We start from the raw sequence: 21,572 nt of genomic DNA, 5'->3' as shown, positions 1-21,572 counted from the left end.
CACATGCTAGTTCAGAGGTCCACTTTTAGAAGGATAATTTTCTTGTACTCTGTCATCGATTCATACATACGCAAAAGGGTCTTTAAACTATTTCTAAGTATTAAAAATAAATTTTTTGCTTAAACATTTTATTTTGTGAATCATACATATTACTATGAGGAAACTGTACTATTAGTTTCTATAATATAATGGAAACTATAAAGAAAAATACAATTGTAAAACAGTAAAGTTGTTATTAAGTTGTGCATAGAACCAGTAATTGTGTCTTTAAGGCAAGTAAAAGATTTATTGAGTCTTGGTTAAAAGTAGATTGACAATGACATTAAAGAATAGAGTGTAATTTATTTGGTGCTACTTTGTAAATTCCTCAACATACAAATCATCTCACAATACCATATACAATATACTTTCGATCACAACCGAAACGTAAAATAACTTGCAAATATCACATGGCTAGAACCAATATACAAGGATTATATTTTTTAAAAGAAAGCAAGAAATCTAGCTATTAAGTTAAGGTGCAGCAACTTTTCTTGAATAAAATATTAGCACCAGACCAGCTAAAATGATCTAAAACTATCAGCCTTCTCCATTCTTCTTAAATAACTAAATATAAACATGTCTTTCTCCGAGCACAAATATTAAATTTGCAAAAAAATCAGTTCTATAGTAGTTAATATGTTTTTCTTGTTTTTTTTTCTTTCCTTTTGCATGTTTTTTTTTTTCCTGTAAGGAAAACTACGAAGTAAAAACTTTCACCCCATAGGAAAACCAAACAAATGAACAAGGCTGATGATGCCAAGTCCAGTCCTCGGTTAGCAATGCGTTCCGACAGAAGCGAAGGTGGACATCTCCCGGCGGATGGTGCTGAAGGGCGACAGCTCGAGCTCCGTGGTGTACTCGTTGTCGTTGTCATCGCTGGTCACCGTGGACGATTTCTGAATGCACGCTTCGCAGCAACAGCAGCAGCACTCCATGAAGGCCCTGCTGAAGGGCTTGCAGAGACAGAAGAGGAGCACGGGGGTGACGCAGGACTTGAAGAACAAAAGGAACTGGCTGATGATGTTGAGAAGGTCCATGGTCTGCTGAGAGACCCCCGTCGCCATGTAGGCCGTGACGATGTTGCAGATATTCTCAGGAATGATGCAAAACCCATACAGAATGGTCAGGGCCACCACTGTGCAGTTCATCTGGCTTTCCAGCTGGATCTGCCTCTTATTCCCGCGGGTACTGGCTTTCTCCGCCTGACGGATCTTCCTGGCAGTCACTAAAGAGCAGGTGATGGTGAACAGGGTGGGTAAACAGAAGTAGCAACCAAAATACCACCAGAGCCTGGCGCTGTCGTAGGTGAGGGCCAGGACATAGATGGTATCCGGTAAATCGGGAGAGATCTTTATAATGCACCGTTCTGCGGGAGCTCGGCCACTGAACCCCAAATCTTCCTTGCTCAGCTGGCGGAGGACGACTTCTGGGAGAGCCAACAGCAGAGCGCCAACCCATATAACAGCCAGTTTGGCGGTGGTTGAGGAACAATTTTCAATCATTTCGTAGTACATCTGTACGTTGGTGGCGGCACGGAAGCGGTCTATGCACAGCGCACACAGGGTGAAGGTGGTGACACCCAGAGAAGCCACCTGGGGAAGACATGAGAGAGATTTACTTTGGGGTTCCCTCAAAGCTGAGAGCACTGGGAAATACATACCTACCAGGGAGGGAGAAGAGAAGTGAGGCGAGGAAGAAGGCGAGGGAGGAAGGGAGAGAAGGAGGGGGAAGGATTTGAGATGCTCTTCTTAAATGAATCATGGTAAACAGATTTACAGAAAAAGAATTGTAAAGCTTTGGGTGTTTTGCCTGGTGGTGTAGACAAAAAGAAAGGAAAGGGAAAGAAAGAGAAGAGAGAGGAAATGTATAAAACAAAGAAAAAAACAAAGAAAGGATGAAAGAAAAAGAAAAGAAGGGAAAGGAAAAGGGAAGAAGGAAGGAAGGAAGGAAGAAGGGAGGGATGGAGGGAGGGAAGGGAGTAGATAGAGCCATAGATAGAGCCATAAAGAATGGACAAGAAATGTACTCATTGCCTTACTCATGTAACTGTAACCCCTCTATATAGCATCTTTACAATAACATAAAATTTAAAAAAGAATGGAAAGATCAAGTCCAGTGTTAATTACACATAAAATAGAATTCCATGATCATATTTTCAAATAATTTGCATTACATACAGCAAGCTCTCAAAAGCTTATTGCTAGAAATAATATCAAGAAAGAAAAAACCTTGTGTCCTTATCTTGGGGTTCATTTCACCTAACATCATCTTATCTGACCTTTTCTGCTTGTCTCAGACATATACTAGTTATTGGAAATAAGGGAAACCATGGGACCTATGTTTCTTAGGGCCTGGCTTACTTCGCTTAATATAATTTGGGGAAGGGAAAAATTGTTTAAATAGGAATACAGGTGGGCCCATTGCAACAATGAGGTATGAGATGTACAAAATGCTATGTTGAAAAACGAACTTTACAATTTAGGTTGGGGGGAGTGTAGTCAAGGAGGTGGGAGGGAACGGGTGGTAGGGGAAAAATAGAGGAGGAGGCAACAATGCTTGATAAGAAATGCACTCATTACCTTGCTCATGTAATTCTAACCCTCTGTGCTGTATTTTCACAATTAAAAACTTATTGTTTTTAAAAAAGCTTATTGATCCCAGCAAGCTTGATGATTAGAACTCATCCTCAATTTTTTTTGTAAATGCAAAACAAAGCTTTTAAATATTGCTTGCAAAGGCATTCATTTATAGAAAATAAGAACGAAATTTTCCAGTGGCAAAGAAATCCATGAGAAAACAAATTCTAAGCAAGTTAATACCCTATCCTACTACTCTCTGTGTGGTGTGTGTGTGTGTGTGTGTGTGTGTGTGTGTGTGTGTGTGTGTGATCTTACTGGGCATTTTCACTGGTACTCTACCATTTATGCCATCCCCCTCGTCCAACTTTTTGGGTGGATAATTGAATAGAGAATATTTTTGATGTTTCTGTCTGGGATTGCTTCAAACTGAGTGAGGTCTTCAGATAGATTCCACCTTCCTATATAGTTAGGATTACAGACTTACAGACCGGAGCCACTGGTGCCCCATGTCAAGTTAGTTTTAGCCACAGAATTGGTACAGGTTCCCAGGTCCCCAGAAGTAGGAGACAAAACCAGCACCAAAGTGGAAGTAACTAGGGCAGAGATTTCCTTTTGAAATTGGAATTCCCCTAATTCTTATGTCTTCAGGGGTGTAAAAAGAAAGAAAAAATGGGGAAAACAATGAAAGTTGCCTACATTGTAGTAGCCAGAGAGAATAGAGAGGGAAGGAGAAAAAAATAGCCAATTGTAAGAGCCTGAACTAACATGACACTAGGACTAGAATTCACACTATCTCTGTAGAAAAACAAAAAGCCATTTAAACCACATTTATGTTTGTCTAGTGGAGGCAAAAAAGACAAAAAGTCCTCTCTGGAAGAATACACTTCATAACCAGGACTCAGAGAAATCCCACTGATGAAATTCAAGTGAAAATAAGTTCAAAGAATAAAGAATAAATCATAATATAGGAGAGATAATCAACCTCAATAGAATGTTATGCCAAAGGATATAATGTAGAGAAACAGACATCACATGTAATCATGGATTACATGTTTATCAAATTTAAAGATACATGAGCTACTAGAATAAAGTGTCTAAAATAGTATATACAAGTAACCATAAAAATGGGCATAAAGAAACTAGCTAGCATATTTAGATATCTTAGCTGCAGGAAAATTTTAGATCAAAAAATATTCTTACAACCTACCCAAGCTGGGCGCCAGTGGCTCACACCTATAATCCTAGCTATTCACAAGACTGAGATCTAAGCATCCTGGTTCAAGGCCAGCTGGGGCAAGGACATCTGGGAGACTCCAATTAACCTCCAAAAAGCTAGAAGTGGAGCTATGGCTAAGTGGTAGAGCACTAGCCTTGAGAGAAAATAAATAAATAAATAACCTCAGGGATAGCGCCCAGTCCCTAAGTTCAAGCCTCAGAATTCTCCTCTCTCTCTGTTTCTGTCTCTGTGTTTCTCTCTCTCTGTCTCTCTGTCTCTGTCTCTGTCTCTGTCTCTGTCTGTCTCTCTCTCTCTCTCTCTCTCTCTCTCTCTCTCTCTCTCACACACACACACACACACACACACAGCATATCGAAAAGGCACTGATCCAGAAACCTAAAAAAAAAATCAACAATTAAGTCAATGAACAATTACTTGTTTCTCAACCACCAGCACCACCCCAAAAATAGAGTCCTACTTTTTCCACTCAGAGGGTTCCCCTGACATGTCCCTAATGTGGACACACTATTAATTAAATATTAACTGAGCACCACCAATTCTCTCACAAGGCACACAGAAACATACCTGACACAAACATATTTGCTGATGTGAGATTTATACCAGGCACTTAGCTCAATACTGGAGAGAGAAAGATGGATAAAATATGGACCATTCCTTTCTAGAGATCATCACATACCACTGAGAGTTGAGTAGTTCTCAAAGTCAAAGATAAATACAGTAATCATCTGAGAGCATCAAATCTACTCAGGTATTTCAGGGGAAATTTAAGCAATTTAGTGTGGAGTAAATGCAGTCATTATTTATATACTTGAGCAAGGCCAATGCATAGACTGTAAAATGTCAGTGAGGTTTCAGATAAAATATGATTTTTAAAAGAAATTCTCTTGGTGAAGAAAAGACTTTGAGTTTTGTCCTGCCCAAATCTGTGTATGCTACTTTCCTCTCCCATGCTCGCATATGGGAATGTATAAGAAACATCGTAATAAGAGCCTCCCTTGTCAACAGAGTAAGGAAATAAATACGCATAATGTCAGTATCTAACTTTTTAGAGTCTGATGGGACCATGGTGACAAAAGGAAAACCATTTGTCAGGCGATTTTAATACTTTAAGCACATGTTGTTTATCTACTGCAGTCAAGCTGTCACTGTCCCCAGAGCTATGGCAACTTGCTGTGTGGGTTCTGAGAGTTCTAATGGCAAATACTCTCTCCTCCTCCCACACACGACACATCACACAGTGTCTCCTAGTTCTAGTGTGGAAATGAGGATGTACCAGCCAGGATGTGACCAGACCTGTAGCAATGAGTGGAGACCGTCTGTAAAGAGGCACAGAAAGGTTTTAATTACAGAAAAAGCAAAACTGAAGAAAAATGTGATGAATACAGCTCTAAATCATTGCAAATGAACAGATCATGGTCGAGCTGCACGCACAATTCTTACTCTCCAAATTGCTCAGAACATGAGACAAAACCATGAACAAAGCCACCAACCTCAGCTGGATGGGGTAGCAAGCCATCTTGACACACACTTCGTAAAAATCAACTTTCTAATTAATGGATCGTTCATAACCATGGGATTGTTTGCATCCGTTCTCAGAACCTCAAACAATTCCAAATATGAAGGCTAACATGGCACAATTTCCTTCCAATCCTATGCTTTGTCATACCATTTGTGACCTTCCTTATGGAATGTTGGAAGGGTGCCGATTATCTGAAGATCTATGTCAAGCAGTAGCATGTAAAAATAACAATAGTTCATCTTATAGATTTTTTTAGTTGTTAACTTTCTATGTAAGTTTTTCATTTATTTTGATTCCTTTTAAGATGTGAGACAAAAAAAATACCTCAAACGATCTGATGCATACAATCTTCAGAAAACATTTCAAGTTTTTACGAAGGCAAATCTCTTTTTTGGGGGGAGGGAGCAGGGGTGGGGTGGGTGGGTTAGTTGTGGGGCTTGAACTCTGGGCCTGGGTGCTGTCCCTCAGCTTTTTAGCTAAGGGATAATGCTCTAGCCACAGCACCACTTCCTGTTTTCTGGGGTTTATTGAAGATAAAAGTTTCATGGATTTTCCTGCCTGGAGTTGCTTTGAACCATGATCCTCAGATCTCAGCCTACTCAGTAACTAGGATTACAGTCTTGAGCCACCAGCGCCCAGCTGAAGGTAAATCTTTGTAATACCTTTCTCTCACTGTATGCCTGGAGTCAGTCCACAAAGATGAAGCTACCAAGTTTTATGCCATGTATTATTTTAAAAGTATGGAAGTGTTTTTATTAAAAGGCAAGTTCAGTAATATAGCAATACCAGAGGCTGTAAGAAGAGACACTCTGTTCATATCTTAACACATCTATTCACTGGAGTTTCTGTCATTACTTAAATTCAGTACACAATGGATAGCATCTTCTACTCAATCTCCTTAATTATAAGTGTAGAGATCTTCAAATGCCTGGAATTACCACAAGTATCAGCATCAGCATCCCTAAGTCCATGTAGGATGTGGAGCATTTCATGACATGTAACAACAAATACAGATGGGCAGAAGTGTGTTAAGATGGGTGTGTTAGATTGCCAGCTCCTTAAGATAGCAAAAGCTCTTTTACACAAGAAGGTTTTTCTGTCTCAAAAAGCAAAACATTTTTCAGGTCCCAAAGAGTCAATCTCACAAAATAACAAAAGCCTGGGAAATTTTTAAGTAATATTTCTATTCTCCCTTTTTATACTCAGGAATTATTTGAACTGTATTGTATTGAAGATGGTCAGATCTTCAGGCATATTTCCAAAAGTTCTAGTACTGAAGTGTAACCTTAAACAAATTGAGGAAGATCTATAGTCTTCTTGACAAATCATTTATACAGGGAACTGTGTTTGTTTTTCTACATACAATTTAAGAAGCTCCCGTGTCCAGGTTCTTGTTTTCAAATTTTACTTTGTTCTGATAGAATGTTCTGCAGGTAGGATCCGGTAAGACATGAAGAAAGAACCATCCAGGAGGTTCACAAGAGCATCAGAAAATGTTGCTGAGGGCTGGGAAGGTGGCTCAGTGGTAGAGCGCTTGCCTTGCATGCTCAAGGCCCTGGGTTCGATTCCTCAGCGCCACATAAGCAAAAAGAAAAAAGCCGGAAGTGGCGCTGTGGCTCAAGTGGTAGAGCGCTAGCCTTGAGCTGAAGAGCTCAAGAGTTCAGGCCCAGAGTTCAGATCCTCCCCCCCCCCACCAAAAAAAAAAGGAAAAAAGAAAATGTTGCTGAAAAAAGTGAAGTTAGCTGGACTATCACAAATGATTTTCTGGAAGTTGCTTCTAGCAATGTTGACTTAGGCATCTATGTTTCCTTCTGCCCACCACTTATGGTGTTACTAATTTAGATATTATCTGCAAATTCAGTTCTATGTTAAATTCTGTGATGTGAAAGATCAAGAAAGATACAAAAGCCTTACTCAGTACTTGCTCAAGAAATTTATAGAAAGTTTTAGGAAAGGTAAATAATGAGCAAAACATCTCAGAAATGGATAAAAAACAATCATATGAAGATGAGGCTGACCTAGTTTCTGCTTACTCCAATATAAAATATACCCATGTAATTAAAATTCCTAAATGTTAGGATAACATGATTTTCATCACAGTTCTTAAATATGCTTGTTTATGTAAAGCCTATTAAAATTTCTAACAAGATGAATGGTGCAATTATATGCAATTAGAAAACTGTATCATGAATGTTGGATCTTCTGCATTTAATGACCATATCTGATTGCTAAAATTTAGTATCACTATAAATATGCTTTGGGGAGGAACGTTGTTAAGTGTTTGCTTAGGGGGATCGTTCTTTCAAGCAACATTCAGAGATGAAATGAGTAAGATTGCAAACTCTCATGAATTAAACTGAAATAGGAGGAATCATTAACAGCAACAAAACCAGAAACTGTAAATACTTTCAGTAGACAGGTAGTAGGTTTTGAAAATTTCAAAACCAAGGAAAAATTAAAAATTATAAAAAAGTTTAACTCTTGAGGAAAATACATCATTAATATTTTGAAAGGAAAACTCAGAAATGGCAATGGAATCAAAACAAACAACTCTAAGATCTTTCTTTCAACAACAATGTCCTGTTGTTCTTTGTATCCCAAAGTAACAACAATGACGGTCCTTCAGCTCCTGCCCTATGGACATGCAAGGCAGATGCAGCCACCTTCAGCTTTGTTAGAACCAAAATCTAGTCAAGAGTTTACACACAGGGAGCAGCAGCCCCAGTACCAATATAGACTCTGGGGTTTCTCCTTGTGATCATTCCCATACTGTCTATGCTCCTGTTTCAGCACCATTATGGCTTTACTGAACTTAGTTCTCAGTGGCAAAGAGAGTGCTGCATCAGCTCAGTCATACACACACACACACACACACACACACACACACACACACACACACTACACATTTTTGGAGAAGCAGAGATAAGGATTACAAAATGTTCTATTGTGCTTTCTTCCATAGATCATGATGAATAGGTTTAGACTCTGAAACAGAATTTCTTTACTATTTCTTACCTGCCTCCCCTCACCCAATAGATAAATGTACCTATGACATGGCTCATTACTGTCTTCTGAACAGCTCTATTTGACTTTACCCAATTCTTGCCATGTTTCCATGGCTCCTCTGGCTCTGGGTCAAAGTCATATAGTTGAGAATCAAGGAGTTAGTATGGAGATTGAGAGACAAAAATTACTAAGTATCTCCTAGGAAACTAACACACATGTCTAACTAGCCTCCCAAAATAACCCTGATATAAACCTCCCATGGAAAGCAGTTGTTATTTTAGGGGAGATGATCTAAATCCTTGGAATACCATGTATGTTTTAGTCTAGTAGGATAATCTTAAGATTTAATGGTCTGAGTTACATGGTAGCATCCATTCCAGGACAGAATGAGTTATACTTACATCTACGGAATTCAAGGATGGTGCACAAAGGCAAGAGGCCTTGAAGACCACTCAGCATTTCATTCTCAAAATCCTTTCTGTCAGCTTGATATACACAGTAAACTTTATAAAGCTGTAGGAATTTTGCTTCCATGAAAAAAAAGTAAGTAGCCAGGAAAAGATGATCAGTTTTATGTATTACTTTGGTCAATTATGGATTTTTTAAATGTTTTAATGTATTACTTAAATTTTCCCTTATAGTCTAATGTATTTTATGGATAAAATTAATGCTTTGTTTTTGCAATATTTGCTAATTTCAAGCTTCATGTGGTACTTGAGAATGAATAGTAAGGGTCTGAATTATCCAGGTTATAAAAGAGTTCCATAATTATTTATACTTTAAAAGTTATACTAACCCAAAGTAATCAACTGAAAGAGTTTATTCCTAATCACAATAAAGGTGCTATTGACTCGGGTGAAGACCAATACATTTCATTTGATATCCAACACAATGACAGTGCTCATCTTCCCCTTGCTTCAATTTTCTTAATAAGGAATTAGAGTAATTATACACATGCACATTTTTTCCTTCACTGTGGACCCACAGAAGATTAAACACTGGAAAGAGGAAAGAAAGCCATATAAAAAAGAGGAAAGAAAGCCAAAGAGTAAAGGACTTTAAAACTCTAATGACATTTTTGTGAATGGCTTCAACTGTTGCCTTTTCTATTTTGTTATGGAAAGAAACAACAAAAAGTGGGTTGTTTGATGATGATGATGATTACGATAATGACAATGATAATAATGGTGATAACATAACATAACTGCTTAGAGTTTCCTGCATGAAAGTAAATACAGTTCTTTGGCTATTCATTTATTTGTATGGGAAGACTGAATTAAGAAAAACTCAATCCAGTCATTATAAGAACCATGGACATTTTCCAGCTTTTCAAATATTTTATCCCTCTCTTCGATCTGTATGTATAGAATGAATCCTGAATTTCTGTTCAACCATAGTTTAGCCAGTTTAAAATTGCTATTTTATGCAATTGATAAATTAATTCATTCACACAAGTATGGGATAGTAGTGACTTTGTGGAAAGACTCAGAGTGAAAAATGTCTTCTCCCCTAATAAGAAAAAAATGCATTTTTTCCTATCACAAGCTCAGTGGTTTCCTGTGTTTCTGTTTTTACAAAGCAAAATTAATAAGGAAAAGCACAATAATTGCATGGAAATGTAATTTTTATATAAAGATATACTACTGGATTTCTTCGCTATCATTCAGGTTTCTAATTCACAAAACATCAGGTCCTACAGAAGACTTGGGTAAAACATACTCTGTGTAATGCATGGAATTATTATTCATTTAACATGATATAAAGCAAGAGTACATAGATTCTTTAGGAAAACCGTTGTCTATGGAGACTTTCTTGTAACTAGTGCTCCGTTTCCCAGGTTTTTATTATAAACAAACAGCAAATGAAAGTGAACCTGTCAAAAGGTAAAATGATTGCACAGAGCACAGTACAACTCATAAAGTAAATAGTATCCTTTTCTAAATTTTCTGGTACAAATCAGTGATGCCATTGTTAGATCAAAAAAAATCAATGTACTTCTAAGCATAATTTTCTTCCTGTGAATCTACATGCTTATGTATATGAATAGAATACACTCATTTTTATAAAATAGGAAAATTCCTAACCAAGGTCATGAAAACTACATTCTAACTTCTATTTTTCATCCAAAAAATGTCTAATATAATACATCTATTTATGTGTTGCCCTTTGTTTACAAGTAGCCCTCAGAAACAAGGGCATTATTGTTAAGAAAATCCATTCATTTTGGCCATGAATGATAATCTTTTGTGAGTCAGGGGTTACAGGACTAACAACCAGTCAGGAAGAAAGCAAGAGGAACACAGGGTAGAGTTTCCTTTGAAACTCTAAATGGCTTGAGCTTGTAATGCCTTTGGCTTCTTCTTGTCTTTTCTGTAGCTCTCAACTTTATAGCACTTCAGGGAGTACAGAAGAGAGATAGTGCTTTTCCCACCAGTGGGAGGGCATGCTAGAGAGTCTCACCATTAACCAAACTGCAGTGATGTGAGGCCCTCTACCACAGGTGTTCACTTCAGAGAGCATGGTAGGATGGTTGGACACACTTGGATTAAAATTTCCAAACCAGCCAGTTGCTGGTGGCACACCTGAAATCCTAGCTACTCAGGAGATGAAGATCAGAGGATAGTGGTTCAAAGTCAGCCCAGGCAGGAAGTCCATGAGACACTGATTTCCAATTAACCACTAGAAAACCAGAAGTGGCACTGTGGCTCAGAGTGGTAGAGCACTAGTCTGGAGCAAAAAATACTCTCAACGAAAGTGCTTAGGCCCCAAGTTCAAGCCCCACAACAACAAGAACAAATACATAAATAAAATAAAATAAAATAATTCCCAAACTAAGTACAGGGGAATCAGAGGAAACTTGCCTCACAAAAGCCTGCAACCATCTCTAGGATGAAGTAGAGTTTTTCATGATCAATCTTCCTCGAAGAGAAAGCTTCATACCCCATCAACAGCATCAAAATTTAATCTAACAGATACATATACAATAAAAATCCATTTATGCCTATTACATTCAATTTAATTTATATGTGAGTCTCAACAACATAAAAATATTTCAAAGGCATCAATGATTGCCTATTATTTTTGCCTCACTTTTCACTTTCTTTTCCCTTGCTTCAGTTTATCAGCAAGCACATATTAAAAATCCAATTAAGACTGTTTAAAAGCTCAGAAACTCTTCCCAAACTTGTCTTATCATATAAATACTTTTACCTCTCATGCTTCCAGATGGAATTAAAGCTTCCTTTCAACTCTAACTTCTTCTAATGATTTCAAAAAATATTTAATGTTAGGTTATAAAAAGCAACACAGTTCTGTGAATGCATATCATTTAAGCCTCTTTTTAATAATGGAAAATAAAATTTATTACAAATGAAATCTATCCAGAAAATGTTATAAATATTATTGAAACATTTATTGCTAGAACTAAATACTGAGCAATTTTATGCCATAAAATTCTCATTTTATCATTTAAAATGTGTACAGTACAGTATATTCTTTTATAATAAAATTCATTTTACTACAACTTGTCTAACACTATGATTTAATTGTAAATTTGTCATGTTCATTAATGTTCAAATGCAAATGAAGGCAGATTAGTTTCACTTGTCCTAATGTAACTGCTGAATCAACCAGTCTAAAGAAATGTTCATATTCCATATTCCTAAAAAATTAGAAATTCATTTTGAAGGAGATAACACTGATCCAGATGCACTGTATTCATAAAATTGCTTTGTTAGAAGATACCCCCCTTTGAACAACTCTTAAAGGTAATAAAAATTGGGGAAAAAGAATAAAAAATTCATTTTGAATTGTATATTACACCCAAAATCCCAGTCTAGTTTTCAATCCTCAGTACGATTATCATGCTCCTAACCATTTTAAGGTAATCTGGAGTTATAGTTTTCACCTGGGTCCTTCCATAGACACAGTGATGAATTTTTATCTACTTCTTTTTAGACTTCTAGCAGTGATTTGCATGATAGTGAATTCAAACTAACAGCACATTTTTTATAGTTGAGTGATTCTGATTTGAATGGTAGTGAAAAATGACATTTGAAGATGAAATTTCTCAGCTTTAATCAAAATTCTACCATTGGTAGTCTATTAAGGAGAGATTATTTAAGCCTCTTATGAGGATAGATATTTCTAATTCTCACATCCTGATGTGAATTAATTTATCAAAGGTTTTCTTCAGTCTGAGAAGAGATTTGATGGAAGGACAAAACAATAAATGTAGAAGGAAAGACCCTGAAAATGTGGAGAGTGGGAAAAAAATGAGGCCTTATTAGCTCTTAGTAGACACAGACTTAATGAGAATGACTTATTTCTAGATGGGCTCAAATCAACAACCTGACTCCTTAATATTATGAAGTAAAAGCTATCCAACTGGGCAGAGAGATAGCATTAACAACAATTGTAATGTTACAAGTTGAAAGAATTCTGTCTCAGAAACAAGCTTATTGCTGAGATTTCATCCTGTGCTGAATGGAAATTTTATTATTAAAGAAAACACATTTATACCTGTTGAGCAAATGGAAAGATTCTCTACTTAAGGTTATAGTAATCTCTTTGTGTACTCTACCTTGAAATTTGAGATGAGATCATCTCCTCTGGCACAAAGAATACCATAGGGTTTTTTTGTTTTTGATTTTTTTGTTGGTCGTGGGGCTTGAACTCTGGGCCTCAGCTCTTCAGCTCTTCAGCTCAAGGCTAGCGCTCTACCACTTGAGCCACAGTGCCACTTCTGGCTTTTTCTGCTTATGTAATGCTGAGGAATCGAACCCAGGGCCTCATGCATGCAAGGCAAGCATTCTACCACTGAGCCACCTTCCCAGCCCCAAAGAATACTATTTTAATTACAATACTTAGGAGATGGCCCTGGCAGTTTCTAGCCATCTGCCTCTCTGTGTTTTCCTACATGCTATAGTGTGCTTCCTGTGTGACAATGCTAAACCAAGTCTCAGCACCTCAGAATCCTGTAAAAGATGAGCGAATTCCATTGTAGTCAATGCAGTGTTAGCAGAAAGGCAAGGTAAGACCCTCACTCATCAGCTCTGGGCACTGATAAGCTTGGTTTGGCTCTACAGATACATTTTCTTCCATTTTTCTGCTGAAGGATGTCAGGCTGACATAATTGGGACCTTAGAAGTAAATCTTCATTTTTGACTGTGCGTTTGCGTTCACGATGCTTTTCCACAATCTACAAAAACATCTGAAGTTTCTCCTTGTTACCATCTTTCCCTAAGTCCTCTGAGTTTATCTTCAGTACTTTGCATGTTTCTGACATTTTTGGGGCGGGGGGGAAGAACTCAATTTAATGTACTGTTACTACATTGCAAAAAATTACATGTAAAATATTAAAATCTAATTTATTTTATGTCCTCTTAGTTAATAAAGAATAATAATTATCAAGTGAAGATAGTCATTTTAGGGACTATATTTCTTAACTGCAGATTTCACCTGAATCTTCTCATCTTTGGTCATAACCAAGTATAATTGTGAGCCAGTGCATCCCGAGGCCATTCCTGAACTTTCCTACTGCATTGTTCAAACCTGTATTTTTGATTATGAAAACATTGTATTACTTTTTCATACCTTCATTTAAAAAAAGTTTGCCTATGGCATTCATCTTTGGAAGCTCTTGCCTCTTATCTTCTTCCAATCTTTTACTACCTAATATCCTGTCTCTCATTGAAGAAAAGCCCAATAAATGTGTAATGAATAGATGGATGGTAAACCAGTAAATGTATGATGTTGTACATAAAAATGATTTTTGTATATAATGAATTATGCAAACGATCCTTTAATAAGTTATTTGGTACTGCTATTTTATATATAATCCTTAGCAGCTTAATGCTAAATAATAAATCTAACAGGGAAATAAAGAAAAATACATATTCTCTCACAGGCCTTAGAAAAGGATGTAATCTCATTTTAAGCAATAGCTAATGATTTGAAATTTGAATTTCAGTATGGCAGATTTTGTTTGCTATGTAAGTCACAAATTCAGTTAACTTAAATATAACTTCATTCAGGAATGAAGTTATAAATAAAAATAACTAAGAGACTGGTTTGCTTTCCTGCTAGAGTCATCAGCTAAGCATTTTCACTTTATAGAAATGTAGAAATGATTACAAAGGGATTAACGGAAAGTCATAAAGTATTTCTTAAGTACATGCTCATAGATTGAGTCCATTTTCCCTGAGAATATTATTAGTGACTTTCAAATTGCCCATAAAACTGCATGCTTCCACTTAAAAGTCCATCAGAATACCTAATGGCAAATCCACCAGTAGAAAAAAATTAAGCATCTGCCATTATACATGTGCTATTACTCCATTGTAGGCCTTCCAGGCAAATCTGTGCAAACTCTCATAGTTGTATGGCCATGCCATCTTCAGCCTCCAACACCTTTCATTTCTTCTTTTTCTTTTTGATAATGCTGACTACAAACACAACCATTACAGTGTCACTTCTTTCACATACTTTAAAACCACTATTCTCAGGGTCATTGATTGGAAGCTGTCTCCTCTGGTCAGAAAAGATTAAATCCCTGACCAAAAGCCTTGGTAAGATATGATCCTTCATTTGCTCTTTACAATGACACAGGAATTGTGTGTCTCAGTTTAAAAAAAATACAGTTGTGCTTGGGGTTATCTTAAACCTACTTGAAATCTTTTGCCCTACCAGGAAAGTGTGAATTCTTTAAATAAGAACCTAGGTCATTCAAATCTCCAATTGAAGTTCAGAATAGAAGTAAATATTTACCAGTGTGTCTGGCTCATTTGACATACTGACTGATTGGCTTCTGTCCATCAAGTAAGGAGCCCAGAGCTCTTCCTGTTCCCACAGGCAGTGCCTGAATTATTTCTCTTTAAACACTTGTTAGATCCTTAGTTGTAGGTGTAAGCCTTATGCCCACCTTTGGAGCTCAGCTCCATCCAGACCTGAGCTCCTCTCTGCCCTGGAGTTCCAGGCTTACAGCTGGCCCCTCCCTCTCTCCACCCAGACCCACCTGAACTCCCATCTACCTCACCTCCTACCCTCAGACCATGCTGCTACCTAGATAGCAAGGTCGCCATGTACTCTCTCTCTCTCTCTGGGGGCAAATATGGCTCCTCTAATAAACCTGTGATAATCTTTCTCCTGTGCCTGCCTGCCTCCACGTGGTTCCCTGGGCTGGATGCGAGGGCTCCTTTCAGTATGGTATGCTAGAGGACTCCCCCTGCCAATTTCCTTGTGTAAGGCATACCTAGGCCTATTCATCTAACTAATTAACTCATCTGTTCTTTTTCCTCTGACTCCATTCCCTCACTGTATCCCACTTCCCTGGACATACAACTGTTGCACTGAGGGTAGAATATAACTTTTTTCTGGTGACTACATAGTAAACCCTCCTATGTCCTATCCCTTCTTTTTCCATCATTCCATTTTCTTGGGCCTTTATGAGATTTATCGCTTCGGCCACAAAGATACCATAATCCTGGAAGAGAAAGAGAGAACTTAGCAACTACAATGGCTTCTAGCACATTGCCACTCAGCCACATTATGGTAAGACCCCCTTGCTTAAGAAGGACCCTGAGGGGCTGGGAAGATGGCTCAGTGGTAGAGAGCTTGCCTTGCATGCCTGAGACCCTGGGTTCGATTCCTCAGCACCACATAAGCAAAAAGAAAAAAGCCGGAGTGGCACTGTGGCTCAAGTGGTAGAGCGCTAGCCTTGAGCTGAAGAGCTGAGAGACAGCGCCCAGGCCCAGAGTTCAGGCCCCACGTCTGGACCCAAAAAAAAAAAAAAAAGAAGGACCCTGAAAGGCAGGTGCTATCCTTGGGACACACAAATTTAAATTAACAGAAGACTTGAATGCAAATGGCAACAAATGGGCATGCAGTTTCTGCTCAACACAATCTCCTATGTTTTTACATAACTCTAACTCTCCACTGAATTCCATTATATGCTTCAGATTATGCTAACAACCATTGGTAGGAAAAATAACAGAGCTACAGTAGAAAAGGAAAATGAACACAAGAGATGTGAAAGGAAAAATAAACTGTAAAAATCAGTCATTATCAATTGTGGATAAAATTTTAAATTAAGAAAAAAAATTAAGAATAACATTACGAGAAAAGCTAACAATGCTTCTCAGAAAAAGTTTATCCTATATTATAATCAACAAGAGATGACCAGGCATGAAACAAAAAGAAAAGAAAAACACAAAATAAACCAGCACAGTGGCTCACACCTGTATTCCCAGCTATGGGGGGCAGAGATTGTGAGGAACAAAACTTAGGCTAACTTGGGCAAAAAGTTAGTGAGTCTCCATCTCAAACAATAAGCCACGTCTAATGACACATGGCTGTGATATAAGACCACTCAAGAAGCTGTAGACAGGAGGATATAAGTCTGAAGCCGACACTGGACAAGATCCTATCTGAAATACACAACCAAAGCAAAAGTGATCTATGGGTGTAGCTCATGCGGTAGAGCACGCAGAGTCCTGAGTTCAAACTGCCATCCTATCACTAACACTACCCCTCCCCCCCAATAAAATACCAGTAAATAAAAAGTAAAAAGGGCAAAATGCAGAAATGCACAAAGACAAACAATAATGTCAAATGACTTGTAGTAAATCTTTAGGTAAAGAAGAAACAATAGTGTAGGGAAAGTTTCCCAATTGGAGGAAAAAGTCTGAACAAATGTAATGTACTGACAATACCTTATCAACCTAACATGTTTTGTGATTTTCAAAACATAAAATGCATCCTACATAACTTTAATTAATCAAGACCATCATGTTTGGCACCTTCAAGAAAAGGAGGAAGGGAAGCAGGGAGGGAGGGATAAAGTAAAAGCTGGATCCTCCTCTTCCCATAGCCACTGCAAACCCTAGAACACCTCACGGAGTGAGCTGACATCCTTGCCTCCGGTACACCACAGTTCGCTGTCTCCCTCTGCCCTTCCTTACTTAATGGGTGCAGAACCAAAAAGTATGCCCTGATAAACTTAATATTCCTCTCAATCCCCGCTTTAGGATGAGCTATTTCAGTACCCAATACACAAGTGTCACATCTTATGTGAGCGCAGCAGCGCCTCCTGGAGGCAGAACTGCTTCATCCTGAGATTGGAACTTAGTTCTGGTCCTCATAAGTTAGGAAATAGGACGCTGACACTGATCTAGGAACTCCCTTTACATGGCTTGTTGAAACATTATTAGCTTATTTCAGAAGAATAAAGATCAGGTAGGAATGTAAAAACATGGCATATTAATATTGCCCTTCACAGCTCTAACATTAAAAAGTGTGGATTGTAAAAATGTATAACTTAGTTTCTCAAGGGAAAAAAAGTATGTGCATTTTGTTCTTTTCTGGGAAAAAAAAAATCCTGGTACCAGTTACTGGAAAACTGAAAGGGCTCTAAAACTTAGGAGAGAAAACAAACTATAAAGTGAGCAATAATATTAACAATGAAAAAGTAGCAAAACCAAAAAATACTCTTAAGGAGGAGAAATTAATTTGAAATGTGAAATAAATTTAGAAGATATTACAATTTTTTGGACTATCAGAATCAGTAAGACGGAACACTAAAACAAATGTCTATCAAATACCTTTTGCAACCCTTAGGTCTCATGGCCCTCATCTATATTTATATTTTTTTGAATTTGGTCATTCTTTTCATTTAAAGATCCCCCCCCTAAAAAATACCTGATAATTCCTTCTTCTTTGCCTATTTCTTTTTTATCTGTCAATTGTTTTTCCTATCTAAAGTATATCGATGCCTTTAATCCAATGTAAGTCCACTGAGACAAACCAATACACCACTTCCTCTTATTGGGAACCTTTCTCGCTTAACTTTTCAGTGTATTCTTCACCTCCTTCTTGTATAAGTCAATTTCTTCTCCATTCTTCAAAAAAAGAGAAAGTTCAAACTGAAAGGTAGTGGGTGACACAAATTCACTAACATAAATTCAACTACCTCCTCCTCCTTTAATTCAATGAATTATGTCCCAAAGAAATATAGATATTCCAGCTTAGGGAAAGGAGAAGTCTTGTACTTTGGCAAAATAGCAACAGCTGATTTAGTAGCCATGAGAATGATTGTGCATCTGATCACTGACAGGAAAACAGAGGGTCTTATTTACTGTCTTTTGCTTTGGTCTTCTAAGTAGGTACTGTTCTCTGTTTACTTTCTCCTTAGCTGTAGGCCCTGGAACAATGTTGAACATGATGTTGACCGGCCCTGGTGCCAGACAGGATCAGAGGCTCTGGAATATTTACAGTTTCCCTTCTTCTGCTTCCATAAATGAAAAGGACAGTCTGAATGGAGAAAATCAAGGGGCCAGCTGGCTAAAAACACTACTGGCAGCAAAGCACTTGGGCCCCTTCCAAGAGCTGGTGTTTAAAGAGAGGCCATTTACAGAGCAAATCTTAACGACCACAGTAATGGCTCAGGACCTTTAGCTGTAGCATGGGGTTGGAAAGTCTTAAACAAACAATTCACATTTCCAAACTTTGGAACCTATTACATATCTCTTTCTCCCTAAGAAGTTTAGTAGTCTAATAATAAATGCCTTAAAATAGCAAGTCCTTTATCCCCCATAATAAAAATCACAAATACATTTTACGTACTTTGAGAACGCTCAACAGATTCTGTGCCATGGTGACCAGTACCTTATTTTTGCTTAAAATCATTCATATATAAAAAAAGAAAGAAAATAAGTTTTAAGAAATTGGGATGGAAACACAGAGAAACAAGAAATGACCTAAGAATTTAAATAAAGTAGTCTGGATGACAGCCAGATAGTTAAAGGAATTTGAGGGGTATTTGTATATCATGAAGCCAACTGACAAAGATTTCCTTTAAAGAAAAATCAGTTACTCCAACTTAGGCCATAAAAAAAGTAAAGAGAAAAGAAAAGAAAAGAAAATGCAGTAGTCTTCCTTGGTGGAAGAACAGGGGAGGTGGAATCCTATTGAAGCATGAGAAATCTAGTCCACACGTGCTAATCACTTCCTTTTTAATTTTTGTGTGTCTTGTCAGGCCCTGATGAGGACACCCATGAACTGGCCATTATTTAACCCTTGTCTCTCTGATGGGTAGCAAATTAGAAATACACGTACTACCAAATTCAGAGATCTAGATTTATAATCCACATAATTCTATACCAGATAAAATCTTTTTTTTTCCCCAGGCCCAGAAGAAACTGAAGGTGATTCAGCAAAGCTGCCAGTATATGTGTGTGGAGATATACATATATATATATATATCCATATATATGTATATATACACCTGTGTGTGTGTACATGATTGGGGAAAGGAATGGAAGAGAGACCCATAGAAAAGCCCCAGGGGTCCAACCAAGTAGCTGCATCCAGCTGCAGTTCTTTGACGCTCTATAATCCTGGGAATGGATAGAGCCAGTAGCTTGAGACCCCCTTAGAAGGCATTATTACCTCGATATAGGGGACGATCTTGCAAGAAAAGTCCTCCAGCAGCCATTTCTTGGTCAGCTCGTGGAAGATGACGAGTGGAAGGCAGAAGAAGATGATGAGAAAGTCCCAGAAGGCCAAGTTGGCTAAAAGAGAGTTGGAGATGCTGCGCATGTAGTAGTTGTGGCACACGATGCACATCACCGCCAGGTTGCCAATGATGCCGGTGCCAAAGATCACCACGGACAAGCACATGACCGCGTAGGCTCCATAGGACTCCTGGGTCAGCGGGTAGAAGGGATTCTTCAGTCTCAAGCGACGGCTTGTGCTGTTCCCCCGGCGGGGACCCCCAGGTTCGTGGACCTCATCACCCAAGGACCCATTCTGGGGTAGCGCCCTCCCGGGGAGCGCCACAGTGCGCCCTTCCAGCCCTAAGGGTCCGTAGCCCAGCTTGGGAGGAAGTTTGTGATGGGAACCTTGGAGTCCCCCGGCTCTCCTTGGCCAGTAGAAAAGATCCCTGGCTCCTGGCTCCGGCTCCTGGCTGCGTCGTCGGGGAATGCCCGAGCCTCTGGGACTCTCCTCTTCCTCTTCGGAAGTCTGCAGGTAAAGTTGGAGATCCGTGGGGTCCCCTCTCCTCGGATTTCCAGGGCGCTCCAGACCGCGGGCACTTTTCCATCTCCAGCGGCCGGGGGACCTCGTCGGGGGTCCCGAGAGCCGAGGCTCGGACGCCTCCGCCCCTCGGTCCGCACCTGGGTCACGGCCGGGGACCACAGGTTGGTCCCAGGAGGACGCCACCTGCCCGGCCGCCTTCAGCCCTCCTTCCCTGGGCTCACGGACTCGCAGGACGTCGCTCGCAGCAGCATTTCCCGGTCCCCGAGCATCTCGGCTGCGACGCTGGATCAGGGGTGAACAGCTCTCCCCAAGACACGTCTGACTCCCCAGCACCGAAGAGACACACGCCCGAAGCAGCAGGAGAAGCAGCAGCGGCGCCAGGCGAGCGCCTGGCGCGCCCGGGCGGCGCATGGCTGGGCGAGGGCGCCCCAGGCAGCCGGATTCTGGCTCGGGACCGACACCTGCTGCCTAACTCGCGGCGGCCAGTGAGACTCTCATCACGCACTCCCTCCCCTCCCGCCCGGAGCGCGGGGTAGGGAGGACGCGCGCAGGGGGCGTGGGGGATGGGTCCTGGGAGTCATAAACACATCCTCACAAGTCTTCCCCGCGATCGGCGTTCTGGGCTTTTCTCCCCACCAGATGCAATCCAAGCTCCGGGTATCCTTGAAGATTCTGGGAGGAAAAACAAAACAAACACAAAAAAGAAAGCTGGTCCAAGGGGCTGACCTTGAAAAGTTGCGAACACCACCTGCTGATGGACTGCTGCGGCGACGGGCCCGGCGAAGCCCCGCACGCTCCTCCCTGCCTCCGGGTGGTGGCTGCCTGGTAGTGACAGTTGCTGGGCTTATTTACATCCTTTCCACACGGCTGGATCCCGTGGCCGGCCGAGTCCCCTCCCCTTCCCCCCGCCCCCCCCACAGGTGACTGTGACAGGCACAACCCCCCTCCCCGCTCTCTGCGAACAGGTTGCCAAACAGAGGCTCCGAGGGATGGCACCTGGCAAACTCCTGCCCCACCGAAGTCCAGCCACTTTGCCACCCAGACGCAGCCGGATTCCCGATCCGCGCCCACTGCTTCAACTTGCTTCTCCTCCGGCTCAAAGTTGACCGGGCGGAGGGCACCGGCGGCGGGCTGGGCGACCTGCCCCTGCGGGGCT

General features: G+C 39.8%; 1 protein-coding gene across 1 annotated transcript; it reads right to left on the bottom strand.

Moving 5' to 3' along the window:
• Positions 1-322: 322 nt before the first annotated feature.
• On the bottom strand, positions 323-20,837 carry Gpr37 (G protein-coupled receptor 37 (endothelin receptor type B-like)). The gene is made up of 2 exons (XM_013019954.1): positions 19,829-20,837; positions 323-1,634 (listed from the first exon to the last, which is right to left on the bottom strand). Exons 1-2 carry the CDS (start codon positions 20,825-20,827, stop codon positions 816-818), a joined length of 1,818 nt encoding a protein of 605 aa, XP_012875408.1. The 5' UTR covers positions 20,828-20,837; the 3' UTR covers positions 323-815.
• Between the last annotated feature and the right edge of the window lie 735 nt (positions 20,838-21,572).

The sequence above is a fragment of the Dipodomys ordii genome, unplaced genomic scaffold (assembly GCF_000151885.1).
Source record: "Dipodomys ordii isolate 6190 unplaced genomic scaffold, Dord_2.0 Scaffold48, whole genome shotgun sequence".
Lineage (NCBI taxonomy): Eukaryota > Metazoa > Chordata > Mammalia > Rodentia > Heteromyidae > Dipodomys > Dipodomys ordii.
This window is presented reverse-complemented; position numbering and strand designations above follow the sequence as displayed.

Excerpts from the sequence above, each read along its gene's own strand:
- Gpr37 (XM_013019954.1), bottom strand. The coding sequence starts at position 20,827 with ATGCGCCGCCCGGGCGCGCCAGGCGCTCGCCTGGCGCCGCTGCTGCTT. Across the intron at positions 1,635-19,828 it reads AGATCGTCCCCTATATCGAG|GTGGCTTCTCTGGGTGTCAC; the intron begins GTAATAATGCCT and ends TGTCTTCCCCAG.